The sequence below is a fragment of the Leptodactylus fuscus genome, chromosome 1 (assembly GCF_031893055.1).
Source record: "Leptodactylus fuscus isolate aLepFus1 chromosome 1, aLepFus1.hap2, whole genome shotgun sequence".
In the NCBI taxonomy this organism is placed as follows: domain Eukaryota; kingdom Metazoa; phylum Chordata; class Amphibia; order Anura; family Leptodactylidae; genus Leptodactylus; species Leptodactylus fuscus.
In genome coordinates, this window is record NC_134265.1 from 66,214,005 (window position 1) to 66,241,777 (window position 27,773).

At 42.2% G+C, this 27,773-nt stretch overlaps 1 protein-coding gene across 1 annotated transcript in view; it reads left to right on the plus strand.

Moving 5' to 3' along the window:
• Positions 1-26,362, plus strand: part of ARSK (arylsulfatase family member K) — a 41,347-nt gene extending 14,985 nt beyond the window's left edge. The window contains exons 6-8 of the mRNA XM_075271930.1: positions 409-633; positions 3,393-3,620; positions 24,618-26,362. Coding sequence (XP_075128031.1) covers positions 409-633; positions 3,393-3,620; positions 24,618-24,955 — 791 coding nt within the window. The 3' untranslated portion in view covers positions 24,956-26,362. The remainder of the gene's footprint in view (positions 1-408; positions 634-3,392; positions 3,621-24,617) is intronic.
• Positions 26,363-27,773: the final 1,411 nt, after the last annotated feature.

Consider the following 27,773-nt stretch of genomic DNA (forward strand, 5'->3'; position numbering starts at 1 on the left):
TTCCAAGTGTCAGCGGTTTCCATTTGCAATGTAGGTCTCATTTTTGTTTTAGTTTTTCCTATATGTTTTTTCTTCACTTTTTTTCGTCTGGTATGTTTTTTCTTATTATATAATGTTTTTTTCATTGCATAATGGTGTTTCTGCGTAATGTTTTTACTTGTGGAGTCTTATTAAAAGCTAAGTTTTAGCAATATGTTTTAAAAATTAGTGGTGCTGGATCAATTTTTTCTTTTTGATCTGTAGGATGTCTGTTGTTTTAAACTGAAACTTCGGGACAAAAAAGTCTGACTTACAGAACTTTTTCATTCAGCAATTTTTGGTTGTCACTGTGATGGAGTCTCCAGAACAAATAATAATTCAAACATTTTTATAAATGGTGTCTAAATCAAATGCTTTTGTCTTTGTTAGGTGAAATCATTTCAGCTCTGGCAGATACTGGACTTCTAAATACAACATACGTATTATTTACATCAGATCATGGAGAGCTCGCAATGGAACATCGGCAGTTTTATAAAATGAGCATGTATGAAGGAAGCTCCCATGTGCCACTTCTTATTATGGGACCCAACATCCAACCTGGAAAGAGAATATCAAATATTGTGTCTCTTGTGGACCTTTACCCCACCATGCTTGGTAGGTAAACAGAGAAACTATCAGATTATGAAATCAAATTACTACCAATTTCCTCATAATGCCTGAATGTTTGGGAACAGTTTCTACCCATGGACAGCCATCTCGGGCATGAGGGTTGAGGGTCAAGGGAACCCATAGCCACCCAAATTGCCCACTATCTTAAAAGACTGCAAGTCACTTGTTACATCCTAGTTTAGGCTCCTTGGCTCCTAGCTTTGGCTCCTTTGTGCCCTAGGCTACCCTCATAGTGATGAAGCACATAGTGATGAAGCACAAACGCCATAGTAAACTGACAACTTATAGTCACCATTTCCTTCCAGCTTGGCTACACTGGTAATCATATAGTAGATACTATTGCTTTTTGTAATCTTCATGTCAATGAGCACTTTTTTGCTATACTATACAGTCTACTCTCAGATTAGATTTAGCTATAGAATATCATGGCAAGTAGAGTGCCCTTTAGCACTATAAGAACTCTATAGGATACATATATCTACTGACAGAGGGCTGTATAAGTCATCTAGTGACAGGGGGCTGTATATGTTATTTAACATGCCTAAAAAGTGGAAAAAAAATTATGAACTTATAACCTCTCTTTGTCCCACAAAATGGAGAAATGAAATAATAAATTCGTAAAATTTTACCTGCTGACTATTTTTTGTACATTGTAAATATGTATTATCCATCACACACCTATGATGTGCCTGTTTTCTGATTTATTACTATATGTCTTTATCATGTACTCTTGGTGACAAAAATTATTTTTACCAAAATGTTCCTTTCACTACTGTATATGCAGACTGTATACTGTATTATGTTTTACCATAAGTGTGTATATGTGTGCTCTGTGGAATATATTATAGTCTCTCCCAGTCTAATACACATTGCAAACCTGCAGCTTTGTACAAAACCTTTGGATGAGGTTTTCTCATGTACCAGAAAAATCAGCTTGACAACACAAGCGTTCTGTAGATCTTAAAAGCTGGATTTGGAACAGTTAAAAAAAATTTCTGTGGATTTCATCCCTTTGCCTATCTATTTATTTGTGTTATTTGTAAAGCACCAGCATATTCTGCAGCACTTCACAGGCATTGTTTAGATGCATAAGATGGTCCAAGAGGGTGACAATACAACACAAGAAAAGTAATCCGCCATATCATGTAAGGGTAACCCAGGGTCTGCGATATGTGTAATCCACCACTGTGCCATGGATCTAAATAACACAAGCATTCCTCTCGGTAATATATTGAATGAAGAATTTAGTCTTTGTTCACAATTAGCATAACAAAGCAGTCTCTTAGGTTAGTTCTTTGGCACAAAATTTCTACAAATAATATAGTACATTATGAAGGGTTACTATTTTGTTAACATACCTCAATAAAAGTTGTCTATCCTGAAAAATTCTATAGAACTGCTCTCCCACTTCTTTATCTTCTGACATACGTCCTACATGTATAGTAGTGTGTGGCAACTTTACGAATGAGAGTCTTATGAGTTGTCACAGACAATCCTTTCTGTATTGAAGTTTCCCTAACAGCTGCTGCAGGGGAGATACTGTATACTATTACTTATCAGCTAGTCACATTGTCCATGTAATACATGGATGGCTTGGGTCTTCCAAAGAGCAACTTTTAAGGGGGCGTTCACACTACCGTTGGTGAGTGTCAGCAGTGTCCGTAGCTATTGTCAGTTACAAGATTTACTGATACTGAATTGTCAGTAGTCTGTTAAAATTTCCATTCATTTCAATTGGACTTTATGTTGTGTCCATTAGTGTCTGTTTACACCTAAGTCTTTTTTTTTTCCAGAGGACAAAAAAAAAAAAAAATCCTACATGCATTCTGTCTATTAGACAAAAAAACGGATGGCAAGTGTCCGTTATTTTTTTTTAACATTGAAGTCTATGGGCAATGAACTTATAACGGACAGTAACTGATAGCGATCAGTTACTGTCCGTTTGTGTCCATTATGATAGGTGTCTGTTTTTTGTTTTTTTCTTTAAATGGACACCTTCATAACGGAATCCAACGGTATTGTGAACCCTACCTAAGGCCAAGGCCCCACGGTGGAAACACCGTGGCAAAAATCACGGCGTTTTACATTACTTGCAAAGTGGATGAGATTTATACGAATCCCATCCCCACATTGCAGGAAAAAAATCGCAGCGCGGAAACGCTTCGATTTCCAAAACCGTCGCAGTTTTGAAAATCGCAGCATATCAATTATATGTACAGAAACCCCAGCGTCTTCCTTGTAGATATAATTGTAACAGAAAGTCCGCGAAGGAAAACTCTGTGAACTTTCTGTTCAAAGCGCTGCGGTAAGATCCACATTGCGTTCACGCCGTGGTTGTTCCCACAGCGCTTTAGTGCTGTGTTTCCAGCCTGTGGGGCCTTAGCCTAAGAGTGTCTTTTGTGTGCCCTTGCTCATACAGGGGAGTCCTGCAGAAACAAACTTCTCTTTGACAACCAGTTCACAATAGGTTACATGGACAGCATGGGCAGGAGTTATATGAAATAAAAAATAAAAAATAAAAAGTTTATTTTTCTGGAAGCTTGGAATCTAATGACCATATAAGTATACTCTATCTTAGGCTGTGTCATTTATATCTTCATATAGGATTTATAAGTGATTTCTAATATTCTAATTATTTCCATTAGGTACATTAACAACCATCTTATCCTACATGAAATGTTGTGAGAGCCACCGCCAAATCCTTCACTCTGTTGACTTCTATCCTTCTTTCTTGTCTTGTTCAGAAATTGCTGGAGTTCCTGCACCTCAACACTTAAGTGGCTTTTCTCTGCTACCATTATCATATGCAAGGTCAAGCAATGATATCATTTCAGAGTCTGAATTACATCCTAACTGGGCTCTGAGTCAGTTTCATGGTTCTGATGCAAATGCCTCGACCTACATGCTGAGAGTGAATGACTGGAAGTACATTGCATACTCAGATGGTGATTCAGTTCATCCACAGCTCTTTGGTAAGGTCACTATTTGGATCATTTTTCATGCTACTAGAATTTTCTATAGAATAGATTTGCTTCTGAATGTGCTGAAAATTTCATTGGTTTAATATCTTTTTTTATTAAGGACTTTACTAGAGATGAGCGAACACTAAAATGTTCGAGGTTCGAAATTCGATTCGAACAGCCGCTCACTGTTCGAGTGTTCGAATGGGTTTCGAACCCCATTATAGTCTATGGGGAACATAAACTCGTTAAGGGGGAAACCCAAATTCGTGTCTGGAGGGTCACCAAGTCCACTATGACACCCCAGGAAATGATACCAACACCCTGGAATGACACTGGGACAGCAGGGGAAGCATGTCTGGGGGCATAAAAGTCACTTTATTTCATGGAAATCCCTGTCAGTTTGCGATTTTCGCAAGCTAACTTTTCCCCATAGAAATGCATTGGCCAGTGCTGATTGGCCAGAGTACGGAACTCGACCAATCAGCGCTGGCTCTGCTGGAGGAGGCGGAGTCTAAGATCGCTCCACACCAGTCTCCATTCAGGTCCGACCTTAGACTCCGCCTCCTCCGGCAGAGCCAGCGCTGATTGGCCGAAGGCTGGCCAATGCATTCCTATGCGAATGCAGACTTAGCAGTGCTGAGTCAGTTTTGCTCAACTACACATCTGATGCACACTCGGCACTGCTACATCAGATGTAGCAATCTGATGTAGCAGAGCCGAGGGTGCACTAGAACCCCTGTGCAAACTCAGTTCACGCTAATAGAATGCATTGGCCAGCGCTGATTGGCCAATGCATTCTATTAGCCCGATGAAGTAGAGCTGAATGTGTGTGCTAAGCACACACATTCAGCACTGCTTCATCAAGCCAATACAATGCATTAGCCAGTGCTGATTGGCCAGAGTACGGAACTCGGCCAATCAGCGCTGGCTGTGCTGGAGGAGGCGGAGTCTAAGATCGCTCCACACCAGTCTCCATTCAGGTCCGACCTTAGACTCCGCCTCCTCCGGCAGAGCCAGCGCTGATTGGCCGAAGGCTGGCCAATGCATTCCTATGCGAATGCAGACTTAGCAGTGCTGAGTCAGTTTTGCTCAACTACACATCTGATGCACACTCGGCACTGCTACATCAGATGTAGCAATCTGATGTAGCAGAGCCGAGGGTGCACTAGAACCCCTGTGCAAACTCAGTTCACGCTAATAGAATGCATTGGCCAGCGCTGATTGGCCAATGCATTCTATTAGCCCGATGAAGTAGAGCTGAATGTGTGTGCTAAGCACACACATTCAGCACTGCTTCATCAAGCCAATACAATGCATTAGCCAGTGCTGATTGGCCAGAGTACGGAATTCGGCCAATCAGCGCTGGCCAATGCATTCTATTAGCCCGATGAAGTAGAGCTGAATGTGTGTGCTAAGCACACACATTCAGCACTGCTTCATCAAGCCAATACAATGCATTAGCCAGTGCTGATTGGCCAGAGTACGGAACTCGGCCAATCAGCGCTGGCTCTGCTGGAGGAGGCGGAGTCTAAGATCGCTCCACACCAGTCTCCATTCAGGTCCGACCTTAGACTCCGCCTCCTCCGGCAGAGCCAGCGCTGATTGGCCGAAGGCTGGCCAATGCATTCCTATGCGAATGCAGACTTAGCAGTGCTGAGTCAGTTTTGCTCAACTACACATCTGATGCACACTCGGCACTGCTACATCAGATGTAGCAATCTGATGTAGCAGAGCCGAGGGTGCACTAGAACCCCTGTGCAAACTCAGTTCACGCTAATAGAATGCATTGGCCAGCGCTGATTGGCCAATGCATTCTATTAGCCCGATGAAGTAGAGCTGAATGTGTGTGCTAAGCACACACATTCAGCACTGCTTCATCAAGCCAATACAATGCATTAGCCAGTGCTGATTGGCCAGAGTACGGAATTCGGCCAATCAGCGCTGGCCAATGCATTCTATTAGCCCGATGAAGTAGAGCTGAATGTGTGTGCTAAGCACACACATTCAGCACTGCTTCATCAAGCCAATACAATGCATTAGCCAGTGCTGATTGGCCAGAGTACGGAATTCGGCCAATCAGCGCTGGCTCTGCTGGAGGAGGCGGAGTCTAAGGTCGGACCTGAATGGAGACTGGTGTGGAGCGATCTTAGACTCCGCCTCCTCCAGCAGAGCCAGCGCTGATTGGCCGAATTCCGTACTCTGGCCAATCAGCACTGGCTAATGCATTGTATTGGCGTGATGAAGCAGTGCTGAATGTGTGTGCTTAGCACACACATTCAGCTCTACTTCATCGGGCTAATAGAATGCATTGGCCAATCAGCGCTGGCCAATGCATTCTATTAGCGTGAACTGAGTTTGCACAGGGGTTCTAGTGCACCCTCGGCTCTGCTACATCAGATTGCTACATCTGATGTAGCAGTGCCGAGTGTGCATCAGATGTGTAGTTGAGCAAAACTGACTCAGCACTGCTAAGTCTCTGCATTCGCATAGGAATGCATTGGCCAGCCTTCGGCCAATCAGCGCTGGCTCTGCCGGAGGAGGCGGAGTCTAAGGTCGGACCTGAATGGAGACTGGTGTGGAGCGATCTTAGACTCCGCCTCCTCCAGCAGAGCCAGCGCTGATTGGTCGAGTTCCGTACTCTGGCCAATCAGCGCTGGCCAATGCATTCTATTAGCTTGATGAAGCAGAGTGTGCACAAGGGTTCAAGCGCACCCTCGGCTCTGATGTAGCAGAGCTGAGGGTGCACAAGGGTTCAAGTGCACCCTCGGCTCTCCTACATCAGAGCCGAGGGTGCGCTTGAACCCTTGTGCACACTCTGCTTCATCAAGCTAATAGAATGTATTGGCCAGCACTGATTGGCCAGAGTACGGAATTCGGCCAATCAGCGCTGGCCAATGCATCCCTATGGGAAAAAGTTTATCTCACAAAAATCACAATTACACACCCGATAGAGCCCCAAAAAGTTATTTTTAATAACATTCCCCCCTAAATAAAGGTTATCCCTAGCTATCCCTGCCTGTACAGCTATCCCTGTCTCATAGTCACAAAGTTCACATTCTCATATGACCCGGATTTGAAATCCACTATTCGTCTAAAATGGAGGTCACCTGATTTCGGCAGCCAATGACTTTTTCCAATTTTTTTCAATGCCCCCAGTGTCGTAGTTCCTGTCCCACCTCCCCTGCGCTGTTATTGGTGCAAAAAAGGCGCCAGGGAAGGTGGGAGGGGAATCGAATTTTGGCGCACTTTACCACGTGGTGTTCGATTCGATTCGAACATGGCGAACACCCTGATATCCGATCGAACATGTGTTCGATAGAACACTGTTCGCTCATCTCTAGACTTTACATAACGGAATACAAGTTATTACTACACATGCATGTGACACTCGACTTCATGGTAGTCTTCTTTTTTCCGCAGTAAGTGGTTATTGTACAGCTCATATGTGGGCATAATAGGTTAAGTGTGCAGGCTTACAGACCACAACAACAAATAGCATGTACCGTCCATCGAGAATCTGTACTCGCACTTACCAAGTGTGCCCTAACCATACACCAGTGCACTGAACCAACTGGCACTGTTTGTGTTGTCCCTCTCTCCACTGCACCCTATCCACCTGGCTCACCTATTTCATCTGGCATTTCATGATGTCCCCCTCTGAGCCATCCTCTGGAAGTGAATTATTGTCCTGCTCCTGTAAGCCATCTCCAAACCACCTTTCTGCTTGAAGCATGGAAATGGACCCTTAAAGAAAAAACATATTTTTAACTAATGGCACATTGGAATAACCTTTAAAAAGGCTATTCTAATCCAACCTTTCATTCTTTGTCCCTACCTGGCATTTCTGCAAAAATCTGTTTCTCCCCTTATGCTAATTAGGATCATGAAGCACCGGGGGCGTTCTTCCTGTGCTCCGAGCACCCCCCACGTCATAACTCTCCACCAACCCTTAGTTCGTCTTGTTCATTCCCCTCTTCCTTTTCGCTGGAACTTCTGACTTCGCAAGTATCTCCAGAGAACCATGCGACCGTACTGTGCTCATGTAGCTGACCAAACCCGAAGTGGCAGAGCTGATTGTGCATGCAAAAGATTTTATATTATGTAAGCCGATGACTGGTCAGGTAATGGAGGGGGTGTACATCTCACCCAGACTACTCAGGCGGGTGAGATGTGAAAACTCCTGGAATGTTTGTTTTTAGCAGACAACTTTCATCTGCTGAGCATTTTGGTAAATGCTCAGTACTGGGCTGGATTTTTAGGAATGACAGGTAGGTTTGGTAGTGGGACCTGTCATTCCACTCCCCTTCCAGTCCACACTTTGGGGATGTTCTGGCAGCGACTGCAGAGAGTCTCCTCGTCAAGGAGGCTTAAGAAGTTGCTCCAGCAGCAACACTTTGGCAGAGTTTGACTGGAGAGCCGACAGAGAGGTCATATTCTTGGAGCTGAGTGATTCTACTGACTTTTGATTTCTGTTATCCTAGGTGAGGTAAGGTATTTATTTTTGTATTGTTTCCTTTGTAGCTGCACTACCTTTTTGAGTGAAAATAAACTCTACCTTTGTTTTGGACTAAAAGAAACTGGACTTGTGTGTCTATGCCACCCCAGCTAGCAACCCCAGACCCTGACAATACGTACAGTGCTGTGTCCGATGTCTGAGAAAGGCAAAAGTTCCTGCAAAGAGGAGGAGGGGAGTCAACAGAACCAGCTAAATCTCTTGAAGTTAAAAATTGTGTTCTATTATGTTGTTATACTGATGCTACAATAGATCTATGTCAAGATGACCCACTTGTCTCAACAAGCTACAACAAGCTCACAAACATGAAGACATTAATGTACTGCAGTTTGCTCTAGCAAATGCTACTATTTTTAATATAAAAAAGACAAGAAAGAAAACAGGGGGCACTCACCCAGAAAAGGTTATCTACTTTAAAAATGTAGTTCTTTATTCAAGTAAATCAGTAAAACAATGTGGGAGGGAGTGATAACATATGCGGCAGATGCAACAGCCGTTTCGCGCCTACTACAGGCGCTTTCTCAAGCCAGATATGTGTCAAAGACTAAAGAGCACAATCAGGTTTTAAAGGTAAGTACAGATCTGTTCAAATCATCATCACCTGAGCACTTTAGACAATACACCAATGTACATAAAACATAGCATTTTTAGACATGCCCATAAGTTTTTTGGCTCTTCCCCCTCATTCAAGCGTATCTGAAGGAGAACTGCATGCTTTTAACCAACCTATCAGGGCCAACAGTGACGTTCTCACATTAAAGCCAGCCTACATAGTGTTATCGACATGCCCATAAGTCTTATAGTTCCTCCCCTACGCTTGAGCGGACCTGAAGGAGAACTGTGTGGTTTTAACTAGCCTATCAGAACAGGACTGACGTTCTCGCATTAAAGTCAGCCAACAGAGACTATCCAATCACCTTTGGTCACTTGCGCATGCTTATATTGAAGAATATTGCACATTATAGGTCTAGATTGTAGGGGAGCAAGCCGCCGTCATAGCCATATGTTTATAGGTTTAGTGCATCTAGATTTCACACAGCGATCTTAATAAAAAAACAACCTAAACAACCTAAACCTGAAATTATGTTTTATATTTATATACTTGGTCTATAGATAGAGTAATTAAATATTACTCAACTACTCGGCTAAAATTGGCAGAAATTATGGCTCGAGCGTACAGGGAGGAAATAAAGAATTATAGAGAAAAGGCACATATAATTCGATAATAAAATAAGAACAAGGTATTTTTTTATATTTATTTACTTTTTATATGTATCAGCTGACTGCAAGGCGTAAGGCATATATAGAAATTTAAATTGAATGAACAAGGTGGGAGGGCCAGAAATATATATATATATAAAGACAATGTATCAACACATCGATCTAAAAGGAGATCTAAAAGAGCAATCATAACTGAAATATTGTCATATCGAGTGATATCTAGAACAACACTAAAATACACTCATGTCATTTTTGTTGTTCAATCCGAAGGGATCCATGGCGTTTGTTCTCAAAATCCATCTAGCTTTGTGTTGAAGCAGGATTTTATTTCTATTTCCTCCCTGAGGAGGTAGAGTTACATGTTCAATCCCAATATTTGCTTTCGTGAGCACTTTGAATCTATCGAAACAGGTTCATGTCCTCGCTAAGTTTTCTACTTGCTCTTACCTTTGGCTTTCTTGTGACTTCTCTTTTGGAATACGATTTAGTACTGCTTTGTCTCTCTGGCTTTGATCCTTTGTTTGCTGACTCCTCTTCTGTGTTGTGTTGTCTTGTCCACGTTTAGTGTTTACATTTATTCAGAGAAGGAACCGTTGTCCCTGTCATTAGGAGAGTTTTAGCAAGTAGGTAGGGGCAAGGGTTGCGTCAAGTTTAGGACTCACTGTCTCTGTCTTTCCCTTCCTTCCTGGTTTAAGCAGCAGCATTAGGGAATTGAATAATTAGCGATTCCCTTACATGCCATTAGTATCGGCTCTGAAATCCCTCCATGTCAGGAAGACGGCCTTAGAGCAGCAGCATCATCACTAAGATGTGAAGAACCCCCCTACAGGACAATACTCTTCCATAGCCTTGTAACGTCAGGGTGGGCGCCCCTCACACTCCAATCATGACACTAGGCTGTAAGGAAGAAAAGAAAAAAAACCCCGGCACCGAGCCGTTCCTTGTGTAATACCTTTGGTATATGGAATGAAAAGGAAATGTATGGAAAAATCAATACAGGTGTCCGCTCACCTGGCTAGGTTGTGTTGGGCACAACAACCTATAATCGTAGCAGTCAGAGAACCAGTGTGTTACTGGCAGGCAGCCGCTGATGGCAGTCACGTAGACGTCAGGATAACAACCGAAATATAGGACCAGCCTCGCGGAGAAAGGCAGAAAATCAGCGCTCACCCGGTTTGGAATAGGAAAGGCCTTTCCTATTCCAAACCGGGTGAGCGCTGATTTTCTGCCTTTCTTCGCGAGGCTGGTCCTATACTAGGCTGTAAGGCTCACCCTATTGACAGTGGAGAGATATCAGTGTCGAAACTAACGGCACTGAGATCTCTGCCACCCGGACTTGTAACAGGATCTCATCATTTCATCTTTAGGTCCAACTTTCTGTGCTGATTAACTTCATAACATATCTGTATTGACTCTGTAATATTCTAAAACTACTCCACATCCCCAGCATTCCTTCCAAGTTATGTAGTTAAATGGTATACAGCTGCTACCCACACAAATAATGGATTATTATTGTAGTGAATACAATACTGTAAGTAGTAAGATGTCTCTCATGGTAGCAGTAAGGCTAGGTTTTATTGTAGACCTTTTCTCCCAAGGGGTTATATAATCTTAGAGGGTTGTACATGTTATATAGTATTCAAATTTGTATAAATGGTTGACATGGACTAACATGGACTAACAAAGTCTACCTGAGTGAGGGTTGCTGTCTATTACTGGTTCCCAACTCTGCCCACTTCTTTGGCTTCCATGTGCCCTAACTGGTGGTGAAGAAAGATAACTCCTTTGTAGTCTCATGCTTCCCCTTCATAAAAAGGTGTACAAAGGAATTGACTTTTTCCAGTGATTTAGCATTTATACTTCCTGTAATTATATGAATAACATGTTTATCGATGATTAATTCAGCTATTATATCATGTGATATGCCGTTTCTGAGCCTACTGTTAATTGCATAAATAATGGAGGAAGTAATTAGGTTTGATGCTTGTTAGTGCAGAACACAGTTACAGAATTTTCAGTATATAATTAGTCTGCCTGTACAACAACAATTGCTGTATGTTATTACTGAAGTGTGTTTATGATGTTTATGTGATTGCGCAGCTTGACATAATTTTACATAGGTAATTGCATAGTAATGATCCTATTACGTTATTTTTATGTATAGTTAGGATTAGTACCTTTACTACCCAGTGCCCTGTGTCAGGAGATCTTTGTTTGATCTTGATTCTTCTTATACATACATTTACATTTGCATTATATATTTGTTATATATTTGTATACCATGCAATATTTGTATCTTATGATTATGCTTCACTATAGTTTGAGAATTACCAAGAACTATCCTATGAACTTACCTATCCAGTCTTCTGTTTTTCACTGGGGAGTGAATGATTGCTGGAAGTTATTGCATCTTTAACCCCATAAGGACCATGCAATTTTCTCTGGTTCAGGACAAATTTTCGGGTTTTCTCGTATATACGATTTTGTACTGCACCAGCACCCAGTCGCGCACTCTGCTTCGGATTAGGCCCAATGAATAATAGTGATTTATTTTTATGTTGCTTTTATTTTTCCATGCTTTTGTCTATTTTCTCATTTTTAGTACAAAGTGCTATTAATTTTTTTTTTTTTTTTTTGCTGATTTACCCCATAACTGGGGCTAATCAGGTGCAGAATGCAACCTCCTATCACCTACTGCAGAGAGAGGACCCAGCAGGACATCCAGTTCTCAGTCTCCAATGGATAATATGACTTTGAGGCTAGAAGTGGAGTCATCATGGCATACTGTGTACACATTTATTGGGAAGGCAGGGACGTTAATAAACCTTCCCTATAGGGCGTTCACACTACCGTCGGTGTCTGACAGGTAGTGTCCGCTCAAAATCTGGCACGGACATTAGGAGCGGACACTAGCTGTGTCCGTAACACTTGTCATTTATTTAAATGGGCATTGGGTGCGTTCTTTTGCACTCCGTGCCCTTGCTTCACTGTCCGCATGTAAAGATGTCCAACTTTTCAAGCAGACAGAAAAACCCTACATGTCGGGTTTTTCTGTCCGCTTGAAAAGTCGGACATCTTTACTTGTGGACAGTGAAGGAAGGGCACGGAGTGCAAAAGAACGCACCCGATGCCCATTTAAATAAATGACAGGTGTCACGGACACAGCTAGTGTCCGCTCCTAGTGTCCGTGACAGATTTTGAGCGGACACTAGCAGCGGACACTACCTGTCGGACACAGACGGTAGTGTGAACGCTCCCCTAGAGGAGGTGCAGTTGTATTTACAGTCAGCTCTCCACTTCTGCAGTTGTATGGCATGATTTCATGTTAAGAGTGGACCACCCAGACTTATGATGGCAATGGGCAGTGCAGATGCAGTTAAAAAAAATATGCAAATAAGTTCCCCTTGGAAACGGGGATTTGCTATAGCACCATATTTTGGCACTGATGAGAGGCATTAACATCAAAATTTCTGTCTGCAGAGGGCCCCTCTTCCTTTTTGAGGAGATATTCTAGCTTGGCTTTATTCCCAGATTATGCTACTTGGTTTCAACAAAAGCAAAAGGTGGTGCTAGAGCACATTCCCCTACCAAGGAAAATTAATTTGCAAATTCCTTTCCCAGGATTCGTAGCAGAGTACACATGGTCTAATAAGACCTTGCACAGCACAAGATGTTTAATTTAAAAATGTGACTTAGACGATAGGTTAATTCTTGGAGACATGTTTGCGTTAATTCTAGTGTCCGATAGGATGTGCACTGTCTGCTACTCTAGTGGTTACAACTATCATGTTCATGGTTCTGAACAATTTTAACCTCTTCCTGACATGTTGGGTGTTTAAAGATGGCTTCTACTCGGGAGTCGGATTGTCACCATAACCGCCGAGTCTCTCCTGTTTTATACAGCAGAGACCTGGCGCTAATTCTGCGATCGGTGCCTGCACAGATTGCATGCATTAACCTCTCTGTCTCCTTGGTGGCACGAGCGCCACCATTTGGCGGGGATCGTCAGCACCCGGAGCAGCCCCAGGCCAGCATACCATTACTATGACAGCTGGAAACCTTGTGAAGGCTCCCAGGCCTGCTTTTCATTAATTTTTATCGCAGGCTACTCTATGTAGCCTGCAATAGAAGAACTCTTTTTTTTTTTGCAATGCATTATCATTGTAATGCATTGCATTAGTGTTCAGACCCCCTGGGGTTCAAGAGATAAACATTTAGAAAAAAAAATCTTTTTGCACAGTTTTGGATTTTTGCTAAGGAGTTAAATTGTAAATAAAACCATATAAATTTGGTAACCTTGGATTTGTACCGAAACATAGAATACAGATGACATGCCATTGTGGCTGCACAGTGAATGCCATAAAAATAAAGCCTGCAATAAAGTCATACAAATACACTTTTTCTTCAAATCCACCCCATTCTGAATTTTGTTCCATCTCCCCAGTACATTGTACAGAAAAATCAATGGTGGCATAATGCAGAAAATTTTTTCCTGCAAACATTAAGACCTCATAAGGCTCTGAGAGCAGAAAAATAAAAGAGTTATGGGGTTTAGTAGGGGGGAGTCAAAAATGAAAATCGAAAAACGAAAAATGCCTGCAGTGGGAAGGGGTTTAATTTGCAAGCAGAACAGTCAATTTAGCTGTGGCTGACACCTAAGGGCAGACCAAACTATACTGTGCAAAGGTCTACAGTCAGGGTAATTGTAGAGCAGCAATATAGGCTCAGTACACATATTGTCATTTTTCAGATTTGCATCTTGTTGGTTTTTTATTATTATTTCCACATGAGATTTGGGAACACCTTGTATAGATAAATGCGTCTTGATAGGAATAGAAATAGAAAAGTGTTCCATGCCCACCGTAGTATAACATTGCATGTCATGTTGTTCTGTAACAGGTAGTGCAAAAATGATGTCGTTTTATCGTTATAGATAAAAGCCATGAAACATGCATTTATGTATTTTTTTCTAAAGAGAATAATGAAAGTTAATTGAACATGTTCCCAATTAAAGAAAGCCGTGCTAGCTGACTGTTTCCGTAGTAATTATCTATAGGCAAGTGCACTTTTTGTGGCTGAGTCTTTCTCCTGGCCAATAATAGCTGTTTTTCCTAGTAAGCTCACTTATGCGTTTATTATATCAGAAGCCCATTTAACATTGTATAAGCCATATACAATATATTATTCACTTCTACCTATTTACGACAGATATGTAATGTTAAAGATTAAATTCTCGCTGTCCATTTTATATAATGGAAATATGTGCAATGCCTGTGGTTAGAAGTAATTCTCTATTCATATAAACATAAAACAACATAGAGTGTTTAAGGCACATTAATGTCATATGTAATTCTCAGTTGTGGACTGAGCCAGAAAGTAGGTTCTTTGCAGGCACTAAACAAAGACTGGCGGACCATGCATACTTTATAATATCTTATAGCGGCCCCTGCACACGGTATAATGTCCCATAGCAGCCCTTCCTCACAGTATAATGTCACATAGAGGCCTCTCTAAACAGTAAAATGTCACATAGTGGCCTCAATACAGTATAATATCCCACAGTGGCCTCCACACAGTATAATATCTCATAGTGGCTCCTCCATACAGTATAATGTCTCATAGCAGACCCTTCCAAACAATATAATGTCCCATAGCAGACTTTTGACACAGTATAATGTCACTTAGCACTGCCTCCACCCAGTATAATTTCCCATAGTGGCCCCTTCAGACAGTATAATGTCCCTTTAAAGGCCATTCCACACAGTATAATGTACCATAGTGGCCTCTTCACACAGTAAAATTTAATGTTGATGCCCCTCCACACAGTATAATGTCACCTAGTGGCCTCCACAAAGTATAATGACATAGCTGGTAAATGGGCCCTATTTACTTACCGATGTCCAACAGATAATGGGCCTTATTTGCTTACTGATCCCTGTTCCTGCACACAGACACTTCCACTTCCCCTTCTGCCCTCCAGGGGGCCCCATGAGTCTTATATCACATTGCTGTCAGTGAAGGTTTGATGCTGTTGAGTTGAATAGAGTAGAGCAGAGTAGCGTTGACATGTATACTTCAGGTCAGTATACTGTCCATGGTCACAGTTTTCTGTCTCCAACAATTTTCGACTGTGGATTTTTTCCCACACATCCAGGTGGTAAAACAGGAGCATTTCCAGTATGCGTGGGCATTATTTGCATTCTATTCAGTCAGTAAAAATCATAATCCTTAAAAAACACTATATAGTAAAAAATAAAAAATATAGTATTCTTATCAACCTGGTGGTATCATATGCCATTTAAAGATCTCTAAGTACCTGTACAGAGTCTGATGCTCATCACTAATAAAGTAATCTTCAAAACTGTAAGAAGTGGCTCAGTATATTCAGAATCCCTGAAAGGGACCTCAAAGGAATGTTATAGAGCAGACGTTACTGAACAGATTCAAATTTAAATATATCTGTATATAGTGTCAGACTGAAGGGCCTAGGGTCCACCAGAGGAACTTGTTCTCGGGGGCCCTCCCAACAGTTTCCTGCTAATAACCTACACCACGGCTCCTTCACAGTACTGCACAGTACTGTATGAGGAATGACACGGCCGTGAAGCACTACACATATGTGCAAGATTATTGTGAGGTAGCTGTGATGCAGATATAGCTCATAGGGTTGCCAGCAGGAATTTTGAGCACCCCCCTTCCACAACAGTATAATGCTCCACATGGTATATAATACTCCACAGTGCCGTTCACAGTATAAAATGCTCCCCTGAGCCCCCCATAGTGGCTCCACATGGTATACAACCCTCCCCACAGTATATTATGCTCCCCAGAGCCCCAGCAGTATAATGCTCCACAGTAGCTCCTCACACTGCTCCCAGTATAATTCTCCACAGTCATACCACGCAGTATAATATGCTCCCCACAGTTCCCTTCCAGTACAAAGCTCCACAGGGCCCCACAGAATATAATATGTTCCTAATAAGCCCCACACAATATAATATGCTCCACAGTGGCCCCACAGTGCTCCCCGTAGTGCAGAAGAATAAATCTCACGGTACTGCTTCCAGTATAAAGCTCCATAGTGGATCCACAGAGTGTAATATGCTCCCAGTAAGCCCCACACAATATAGTATGCTTCACAGTGGCCCCACAGAGTATTATATGCTCCTCATAGTGCAGAAGAATAAATCTAACAGTATAGTAGGCTCCCAAAACTGCCCACAGTGGCCCCACACAGTATAATGCTCCATAGTGGCTCCACAAAATATAATATGCTACCCAGAGGGCCCCCTATTATAATGCTCCATAGTGCCCCCACACAATATAATATGCTATCCTGTGGTACATAATGCTGGTCCCTTTCTGATATCAATGTGGCTGGTCTTGACTCCAGGATATGGAGTCAACAGGCTCCAGATTCTGGGGGGGCCTCTTTGGGGACAGGGCCCTGGGAATTGCCCAGGTTTCCCCCCAACATTGACCCAGCCTAATAGGGGGTTCACGATACCCCGATGGGCCAGTCTGAGCCTGTATGTATGTGTATATGTATGTATGTAATTTATTTATGTAACTCTGCTCATTTTTGGTTTAGAAGTCCAGTGGGCAGTATTATTCAGAGACTGCCATTTGTTTTTTCTAGATACATTTGCACACAGTTTATGAGGGAACTCAAATGGGAGGTTGTTCCAAACAGATCCTCACAGATGTAAACAGCTAGTCTAAAGATGTAAACAGCTAGTAACATGGATCAGTGTCAGTAATTATGTTAATTGGGATAAATTGTGTAGAGAATCTTGTGTCTCGTTGTTTATAAATAAACTATGTAGAAGCCACATATGTATTTTCCATGTAATTTACTGCATTTCTAGAGCTGATGTCTCAGATGATGTTATACATTTCAATGACTTGATTTAGTCCTAATGAAACTCATATTTGTGTTCGCCATGAAATATTATGTAAAAATGCTTCCTTAGTAACTATATATATTATTATCATCACTGCATATATGTATTATTACTACATACACGTCTGTAAATATATGCAAGATATATATAGTGAAGAAAATAATTATTTGATCCCTTGCTGATGTTGTAATTGTGCCCACTGACAGAGACATGAACAGTCTATAATGTTACGGGTAGGATAATTTTAACAGTGAGAGATAGAATATCAAAAATAAAATCCAGAAAATCACATTGTATAAATTTTATATACATTTATTTCATAGCTATAGTATCTATCTATCTATCTATCTATCTATCTATCTATCTATCTATTTATCTATCTGTGTACATATCCCACTATATATATATATATATATATATATATATATATATATATATATATATACAAATATGTACATCTTCATCTATATGCAGATACAGTTATACACATCTAAAGCTTAATAAATGGCTTTCAAAAATTTGTTAAGATGATACGCAGATAATGTATTAATCATCCAGATCCAAAACTTGTCTCACCTATGCAAAGTCTCAAATCAGTTAACAAGTTACTGGCACATGGTCAATGGGGGTGACCTTGAATGCTGAGAAATGTAAATTGTGAATTAACGCTGCATGTCTAGAAATGCTATGTCTCAAGTAGCCATTCAACCTGTTTTTTTTGCGTGGGCTCAAGGTCACAGTGGTCCGACCAACATATTGGAGATTACATGTTCATTCTAATAAACAGATCACTTATTCTGCAGGAAATAGTGAGCGTTTTGCCATTAGAATAGCTCTGAAATATTACTCATACTACATACACATACTAAAACAACATTTACAATGAGATGTACCACACACACAGACACACATATATATATATACTAGAGGGAGGACCCGGCTTCGCACGGGTATATTACATGTTATGTTTGTGTAGTGGCCCCATAAGAATTGTCCAGTTTTGCACTGATGTATTTTGTATGTTGTTTGTGTGTATGTCCATAAGCGTCATGTGATTATGTGTATCTCATTTTGGATGTCAGTGAAAAACCTGTGATCAGTTGTTATGGATACCTGGAGTAAAGCTGTATCTAATCCTTCCCCGTGTAGTACTGTGTTTAGATGCAAGTATCCAATCCTTGTTGGTGTGGTACTGTGTGCAGATGCACATATCTAATCCTCCCCATGTGGTATTGTGTGAAGAGGCGCGTATCTAATCCTCCAGTAAGTGAAACTGTGTGCAGACACGCATATCTAATGACTCTGGCTTGCGGTACTGTGTGCAGATGCGCGTATCTAATACTCTGGCGTGTGGTACTGTGTGCAGATGCACGTATCTAATCCTCCCCTGTGCGGTATTGTGTGAAGAGGTGCGTATCTAATCCTACGGCATGTGGAACTGTGTGTAGACGTGGGTATCTAATCCTACGGCATGTGGTACTGTGTGCAGACGTGCGTATCTAATCCTACGGAATTTGGTACTGTGTGCAGACACGCTTATCTAATCCTCTGGTGTGTGGTACTGTGTGCAGATGCACGTATTTAATCCTCCCCTGTGTGGTATTGTGTGAAGAGGCACGTATCTAATCCTACGGCATGTGGTATGGTGTGCAGACACGTGTATCTAATCCTACGGCATGTGGTAATGTGTGCAGACGCGTGTATCTAATCCTACGGCATGTGGTACTGTGTGTAGATGCGCGTATCTAATCCTACGGCATGTGGTACTGTGTGCAGACGCGTGTATCTAATCCTATGGCGTGTACAACTGTGTGAAGACACGTGTATCTAATCCTCCCCTGTGTGGTATTGTGTGAAGAGGCGCGTATCTAAACCTACGGCGTGTGGAACTGTGTGTAGACGCGTGTATCCAATCCCCCGGCATGTGGTACTGTGTGCAGATGCGCGTATCTAATCCTATGGCATGTGGTACTGTGTGTGGACACGCGTAGCTAATCCTCCCCTGTGTGGTACTGTGTGCAAACACGCGTATCTAATCCTCCCCCGTGTGATACTGTGTGCTGAAACGCGTATCTAATTCTCTGGCTTGTGGTACTGTGTGCAGAGGCATGTATCTAATCCTCCAAAGTGTGGTACTGTGTGCACACACGTATCTAATCCTCCCCTGTGTGGTATTGTGTGAAGAGGCGCATATCTAATCCTTTGGCGTGTGGAACTATGTGTAGTCGCGCATATCTAATCCTACTGCATGTGGTACTGTATGCAGACGCATGTATCTAATCCTATGGCGTGTACAACTGTGTGCAGACGCGCGTATCTAATCCTCTGGAATGTGGAACTGTGTGTAGACGCGTGTATCTAATCCTATGGCGTGTACAAATGTGTGCAAACGCACGTATCTAATCCTCTGGAGTGTGGAACTGTGTGTAGACGCCTGTATCTAATCCTTCGGCATGTGGAACCATGTGCAGACGCACGTATCAAATCCTTCAGTGTGTAGAACTGTGTGCAGAAATGCGTATTTAATCCTCTGGTGTGTGGGACTGTGTGGAGACCCGTGTATCTAATCCTCTGGCGTGTGATACTGTGTGCTGATCTGTGTATCTAATCCTCTGGAGTGTGGAACTGTGTGTAGACGCCTGTATCGAATCCTTCGGCATGTGGTACTGTGTGTAGATGCGCGTATCTAATCCTATGGCATGTGGTACTGTGTGCAGACGCGTGTATCTAATCCTATGGCGTGTACAACTGTGTGAAGACACGTGTATCTAATCCTCCCCTGTATGGTATTGTGTGAAGAGGCGCGTATCTAATCCTACGGCGTGTGGAACTGTGTGTAGACGCGCGTATCCAATCCCCCGGCATGTGGTACTGTGTGCAGATGCGCATATCTAATCCTATGGCATGTGGTACTGTGTGTAGACGCGCGTATCTAATCCTCCCCCGAGTGGTACTGTGTGCAGACGCGCGTATCTAATCCTCCCCTGTGTGATACTGTGTGCTGAGACGCGTATCTAATTCTCTGGCTTGTGGTACTGTGTGTAGAGGCATGTATCTAATCCTCCAAAGTGTGGTACTGTGTGCACTCACACGTATCTAATCCTCCCCTGTGTGGTATTGTGTGAAGAGGCGTGTGTCTAATCCTTCGGCGTGAGGAACTTTGTGTAGACGCACATATCTAATCCTACTGCATGTGGTACTGTGTGCAGACGCGTGTATCTAATCCTATGGCGTGTACAACTGTGTGCAGACGCACGTATCTAATCTTCTGGAGTGTGGAACTGTGTGTAGACGCGTGTATCTAATTCTACGGCATGTGGTACTGTGTGTAGATGCGCGTATCTAATCCTATGGCATGTGGTACTGTGTGTAGACGCGTGTATCTAATCCTATGGCGTGTACAACTGTGTGAAGACACGTGTATCTAATCCTCCCCTGTGTGGTATTGTGTGAAGAGGCGCGTATCTAATCCTACGGCGTGTGGAACTGTGTGTAGACGCGTGTATCCAATCCCCCGGCATGTGGTACTGTGTGCAGATGCGCATATCTAATCCTCCCCCATGTGGTACTGTGTGCAGACGTGCGTATCTAATCCTCCCCCGTGTGATACTGTGTGCTGAGACGCGTATCTAATTCTCTGGCTTGTGGTACTGTGTGCAGAGGCATGTATCTAATCCTCCAAAGTGTGGTACTGTGTGAAGAGGCGCGTATCTAATCCTTTGGCGTGTGGAACTATGTGTAGACGCGCATATCTAATCCTCTGGAATGTGGAACTGTGTGCAGATGCGTGTATCTAATCCTATGGCGTGTACAAATGCGTGCAGACGCATGTATCTAATCCTCTGGAGTGTGGAACTGTGTGTAGACGCCTGTATCTAATCCTTCGGCATGTGAAACCGTGTGCAGATGCACGTATCAAATTCTTCAGTGTGTGGAACTGTGTGCAGAAATGCGTATTTAATCCTCTGGTGTGTGGGACTGTGTGCAGACCCGTGTATCTAATCCTCTGGCGTGTGATACTGTGTGCTGATCTATGTATCTAATCCTCTGATGCGTGTATCTCAGTTTGGATATCAGTGTTGTATTGTGCATGTGCAGTGACCGTGTGTATTGCAGTTGGAATATGAGTGAAAGACTTGCAGGTTTGTATTGGCTAAGGGGGGGGGGGGGCACTGTGTTTGGAATGCTGTATCTCAGCAACGGTACGTCCGAGCGAGTTGGAGTCTCGTCTTAAACCTTCCCGGATACCTGAAGTATCTCTGTACCAAATTTGGTGAAGATCGGTCCAGTCGTTTGGTTCGCATTAGAGTACAGACAGACAGACGGACAGACAGACAGACAAGAATTCATTTTTATAAGATAGGGAGATGAGATTTGTCCTGCAACAGTACAAAACAGTCTTTATCCCCACCTTTAACTCCTCCCAGAACTGGCCCACCTACTTAGAAATCTAACAGATAATTAGCAGTATAAGAACCCGCCTTTCCTCTATCCCTTTCTGTTCGTATTTGTCTTCGTTTGGGGGGTTTGATTTTAATATTTTGTTCACATCTGCCCATTCTATGTCTGAGGGGCTCTCAGATAGCTGTAAAAGCGCCAGGAGAGTCTTCCTGTTAAGGATTGAGCTTTCTGTATTCCCAGCATGAAGAGCTGGTTAGTAGAAGTGCCTATGTTTTGCTACATGCGGCCAGAGTTTGCTGGCACCACCTTCTCCTGTTCGCAATATGCATGCGCGAAGTGAGCTGAAGTTTGAGTAATGCAATTAGGTATCCCATTGGGAGGTGAGAGATGTATTGTCCTTTAATAGGACCTATCACCAGGTATGAAAAACCCAATAACATACATCTTAGGTGCTGTCACTCTGAGAATGTTAGTGTATTGTTTATCCAAATCCATTCAGCCATTCCAAAGATATCAGTCCTTTTAGTGCTGATGACAATTTGAGTGTACTAGCCAAGTGGGCAGTAACACAGCATGACATACAGCACACAAAGAGCCCACCCTAGAGACACCACAGTGTTAGGCTGAGTTTACACAGAGTTTTTTGGTCAGGGATCTGCTTCAAAATCAGCCTCCAAAAAAGCCTCCTAATAGAACTCTATTGGGAAACTTTTTTTGGAGGCTGATTTTGAGGCGGATACCTGACCAAATTTCTGACCAAAAAACTCTGTGAACTCAGCGTTATGTAGCACATGCACCCCTAGAGGAGATAAGTGTCTCCCTGAAATTTATCTATGTACTATATGGATAATTTGAGTCATTTGGTGACAATTGATCTTACACCTCAGGAATTTTTATTTGTTAGAGCATGTTCACACAGAAGAATGGCTGTAATTTTGAGGCAGATTCTATCTTTCGTTATTTTTAATAGGAGGCAGATATTGAACCAGGATGCTGCAAAAATAATCTTCCTGCTCATACATGTTAGCCAAAGCTGTGCAGAAAGCCAAAGCAGAGGAGCCTGGGGAAAGAAAAGGAAGAGGAACCTAAGGGTAAGTTCACACGTTCGGGACCAAAAAACCCAGTGTGAACGTACCCTAAGGTGGATGTCCGCCTCAAATTCCTTTTCATTTTCCACCATCTGATCATACTTTTAATAAGAAATCCAAGATCCCAGGAGAATGAATAAAGAAAAAAAGAGACATATGATTCTGAACCTGTGCTTGTCTAAAGCACCTGAAGAGAAATAAAAATCCTAGTGTGGTATGGTTTATCCATTTAATTGATTTAATGACAATGGAGTCGGGAAGGAATTTTTTCCCCTGAAATGGGGCAATTGGCATGAGCCTCATGGGGTTTTTTGCCTTCCCCTGGATCAGCACTGTAGGAGATTGTAGGGTTATAGGTTGGACTTGATGGACTGATTTCTTCATCCAACCTCATCTACTATGTAACCACTGCCTATTATTCTGTTCATTTGTTTCCATGCAGTTATTAACCATTAATGCACTGCCTATGGATAATCAGGAATCTCCATCCCAGTCTAATAATATACATTTTATATATTATTATTATTATACGTTTAAACATTAGATGAGTTTCCATGTACTTTCCTGTAGCACTTCATTTGCTAGATCTGTGTATCAGGGTGAATGTTATTGCTGCACTTATAGTGAGCAAATAACTGGTAAGCTTACTGTCCACCAAAATTCCTAAATCTTTTTCATTGGCAGTCTTACCCAGTAATTTACTATTAAGTATATAATCATACACTTTATTTACCTTATAGAATGTAAGCTCTCATGAGCAGAGCCTTCACTCCTATTGTTTGATATGTTTTCACTCCTATTGTTTGATATGTTAACTTCTTTGTCACATTGTAATGTCTCATATTGTCCATTCATGTGACCTCTGATTTGTAAAGCGCTGTGGAATAAAGATAATTTTTTTTTTTTTTTGTAGATTGTGAGCCCCACATAGGGCTCACAATGTACATTTTTCCCCCTATCAGTATGTCTTTTTTTTGGAATATGGGATGGAAATCCATGCAAACACGGGGAGAACATACAAACTCCTTGCAGATGGTTTTTTGCCCTTGATGGGATTTGAACACCAGGACCCAGTGCTGCAAAGCTGCAGTGCTAACCACTGAGCCACCGTGTGGCTCCTTATTATTTTATTTCTTTGACCAGTTGCATAACCTTACATAACCCAGTCTGAGTATTTACCATTAAGATGCACCCTTTTTCCTATCAGTGAGCCTGTTCTGAACCCAAATGCATGTGTTTTCCCCCATTCTCATGTGTAGGGTGGATGGATGGGTGAGTAGGTGGGTGATTTGGGGTATAACAGTCCATGGGGACTCATCTTCCACTGATTCGGTGGCCGGAGGACACATGTTGAGCAGCGATCTCCATAGTCGACTCCTATTCTCCCAGTAGGCTGTAGAGTTTCCTCTTCACATCAAATTGAATTAAATCAAATCAGAAGAGCTTTATTGGTACCAAAGAGAGTGGTTGATATGGCAGGGGAGGGGGGAGGGTTGGGTTGGGTTGGGACGTTTGGGTTGGATGGGTGATTAGAGGGGGCAGTAATGTACCCCTGTCTGACACCGCCCTCCTAACAGTACAAAATCTAAATAGCATACCAGACACAAAAACTAACAGCATTGATTGCTCTGGAATGGTGGGGGCTAGAGATAAAATTCCAACTGTGCCAGAATCAGTGTAGCAAATATTAAATGATGTAAAGATGGAAAATGTTAGAGATGGTGAAAAGTCCTCTTCAATTTTTTAAACAGATGGAAAGGCAACTGATAGATAAGAAGAATCTATAACTACAACTCTAATATCATTTGATCAGACTTGGAATAAGATAATACTTTATATAATCACATTTTTAATATACTTTATTATTATACATTTTCAGATTTATTGAAGGACCCAGAAGAACTGAACAATGTAGCAGCACGGTTTCCTGAGATCATCCACTCTATGGACAAGAAGCTTCGCTCCATTCTAGACTATAAGGAAGTCTCGGCTGCAGTGCACCAATACAATAAGAAATCATTTGCCAGCTGGAAGGAAAGCGTGGAAAGTAATTATACAAATGTCATTTCTAACCTGAGATGGCATTTGGATTGGAGCTTAAACCCAAAAGCTTATGAACTGGCAATTGACAGGTGGCTTAAAAATTTGAGTTATGGTATTTTGGAAAGTCCAGGCTATACATCATATGAGATATTTCATGAAAAGAGCATTGAATAATAATGAAGTATTGTTCTACATGTGGATCAGCTGTTTTAAGCTGCTTTCCTTGAGCACTTCTTCCGCTTTACAGGCCATATGATATCATCTTCATCAGCAGTGGCGTAACAAAAGTCTTGTGGGTCCGGGTGCAAACTTTTGTCTGGGGCCCCCTACCTCCTCCCTACAGCAAATTTTTGATGGCTACGGGTGCTGCAGCGGTATCTCAGATACTGGAAAAGGATACAGCTGTAGTTACTCTCAACTGCAGTTATCAAGAATATGAGTGAGCAGCGCAGAGCCTGGCATATAAAAACAATACTGAGAGCTGTGTGCTTTGGGAAACAGCTGATCTGCAGGGTCCTAACAGTCTAAGAGATATAAAGATTAGTGGAAGTCCATCTCCTAGGGCCCCTGCTGATCAATTCTTTGAAGTTACTATAGTGCTTTTGTGAGTGCTGTGACTCCTTCCCTATTCACATTGCACAGCATCAGTTTTCTGATCACCAAACAATGTTATTACAGCCTTGCGTAAACATGGTGCATTCCCGTACAGTTTAATATCCTCTAGCAATGGCTCCATACAGCTAATTGACCCCTAATATTTTAATGTTCCCCAGCAGTGGCCTTATAAGGTTTAATGTCCCCTACTGGTGGCCTCGCACAGTTTAATCATTAGGCTTTATTCCTGGGGGGCGCTCTCATCCCCTGCACTGCTATGACGTACATGTGCACCTGGAGGTGGAAGGAGCAGAGTGGTAAGTACTAACTACAGTCAAGCTGATCGAAACCTGTGGGTTGTAGACCTAATGTGGCTTACAGCTACAGAGTCAAAAAGGTTTAGAACCAGGTCGGGGGTTCTTTTCTCACCAGCCCTGCCGATCTAGTTGGATTGGCAGAACCTTGGGGGACATGTGTTTGAGACCCTTGAGTTAATCCATATTTTTCTTTATCAATCAACTGTACTTGTTGCTCTCAAATGTTCACATTTGCTAAGAACATGTTCCAGCTATTAAAGAAAATTACAACACACTTTTGAAGATCTGTGATTTAGCTTGCAATTCTCTACAGGCCAATGCTTGGAATAGCTTTCTGTTTAAAAGTTGCTCTGGAAGGGATTTTGTTCCCGATAGGGTTTGATACTATAATCATATTCATTGATATAACATTTGATTTAATACCACAGCGTTCTTATTTACATACTTGCCATCAGTCACCTACTTCAGTTGTGATCTCATGTATTACCAACATAATCCCATGCCGATGTACTTACAGTATTCCTGTTTAATTCCACAAGTTCCTTATTGTGGATCAGAAACACTATGAAATAGATAGTCATTGTCACAAGCATCTGATTTCATCACTAATCATATAAAATGCATGTCCCATCATGTTCTGCATTTCTCTAGGTACTATGCATGCACATGGGGAGGGAAGACATCAGTCAGTATGTTTTCACTGTTTGTTTTGTATGTATGTGATACATAAAGTGACAATGGCTACCAAGCAGTAGAGGATCAATAAAAGTCAGCTGACACATCCAGCCAGTTCATGTGTCTTTCTCATTCGCGTTTTACAGATTTAGCACATGCTTGCCAATATTTGGAAGGGATGTTGGGGATAATAGTGCACTTTGTGAAAATTTTCAGAGTAGGCCATGTCCCTATTTGCAAAGGTATGTCATCTTTTGGCAACTGACAGGCTTCTTGCCAAGGTGGAGGCTGGTTCCTTTTTTGTGACATAAACAGTAAATAAGCCTCACATCACACATGTCCATGTCACACGACCGAGAGATGGTTCATGTGGGAGTATCCCACTAGACCAAGGAGATGTTTCCACTCTTCTCGGAGGACTACCCTTGTTTTGGGTGCCTCCTAGATGTTACAGGATAGTTGACAGGTATGATTTAGCATATGTTACCAATTACTTTGCAGTGGGGTGAAGACTTCCTATACAGGGTTTATTTTTATTAAAATCACTATAAGGAGATTGGTAAAGGAGCCATTCCCCAGTAGCTGCTGGTGAACTCTGGGGGAAGGAGCACAACAAGACATTGAGCCCTAGGCTGAACCCCCTTGTCCCTGCCTACTTGCCTAAACTGTCCTAGTCCACAGACGACAAATGGTCAACAAAGCCCTTCCTACATATAGGTGATGACACAAAACATAGGCAAGACAAACAACAACAAAAGGAGGTCAGCTAGCCAAGGGGTCGGTAACAGTTGAGCAACGCAGTACAGAATCGGAATCCAAGAGAATAGTCAAAAGTGAAGGCAGAGGTCAGGAATAAGAATACAAGTAAGAAAACAGCAAGAGTAAATAGCCAGCATGCACAAGGCAATAACAAGCATCAATTTGAATGTGAGCAAACAAAAATAGGAAGGACCCCCCCCCCCCCCCAGACCTCATAGATAAGGCTAAAATTATTTATTAGAGTGACAGAGGGAGCCCAAGGTGAAGGAGATGGGTGTGGTTAAAAATCAATTACAAAGTTGAGGGAATAGGACAATATTCAGATACAGCAATAAGAACCGTAAGCAAGGAATCAAAACTGAACACACCTCCTGCCCTACAGCGTGTGAGCGGAAGGTGCAGAAATTCGAACGGGTGCGGACGTAACAATCACTGTATGGTCTGTATGGTAGCATGAATCATCAGGAGCCCTCTTTAACCTCTTGAGCTTTGTAAATACACTCTACAATGTGTGCATAGAGTGTCTGCCTATATGTCTATTAATGAGGAAGAGATATTTCTATCTTACCAGCTGGAGCCAGTTGATTCTACGCATGCTATATCTATGTCAGCTGTAAATTTAATAAGATATTCATTGTGTTTCATTC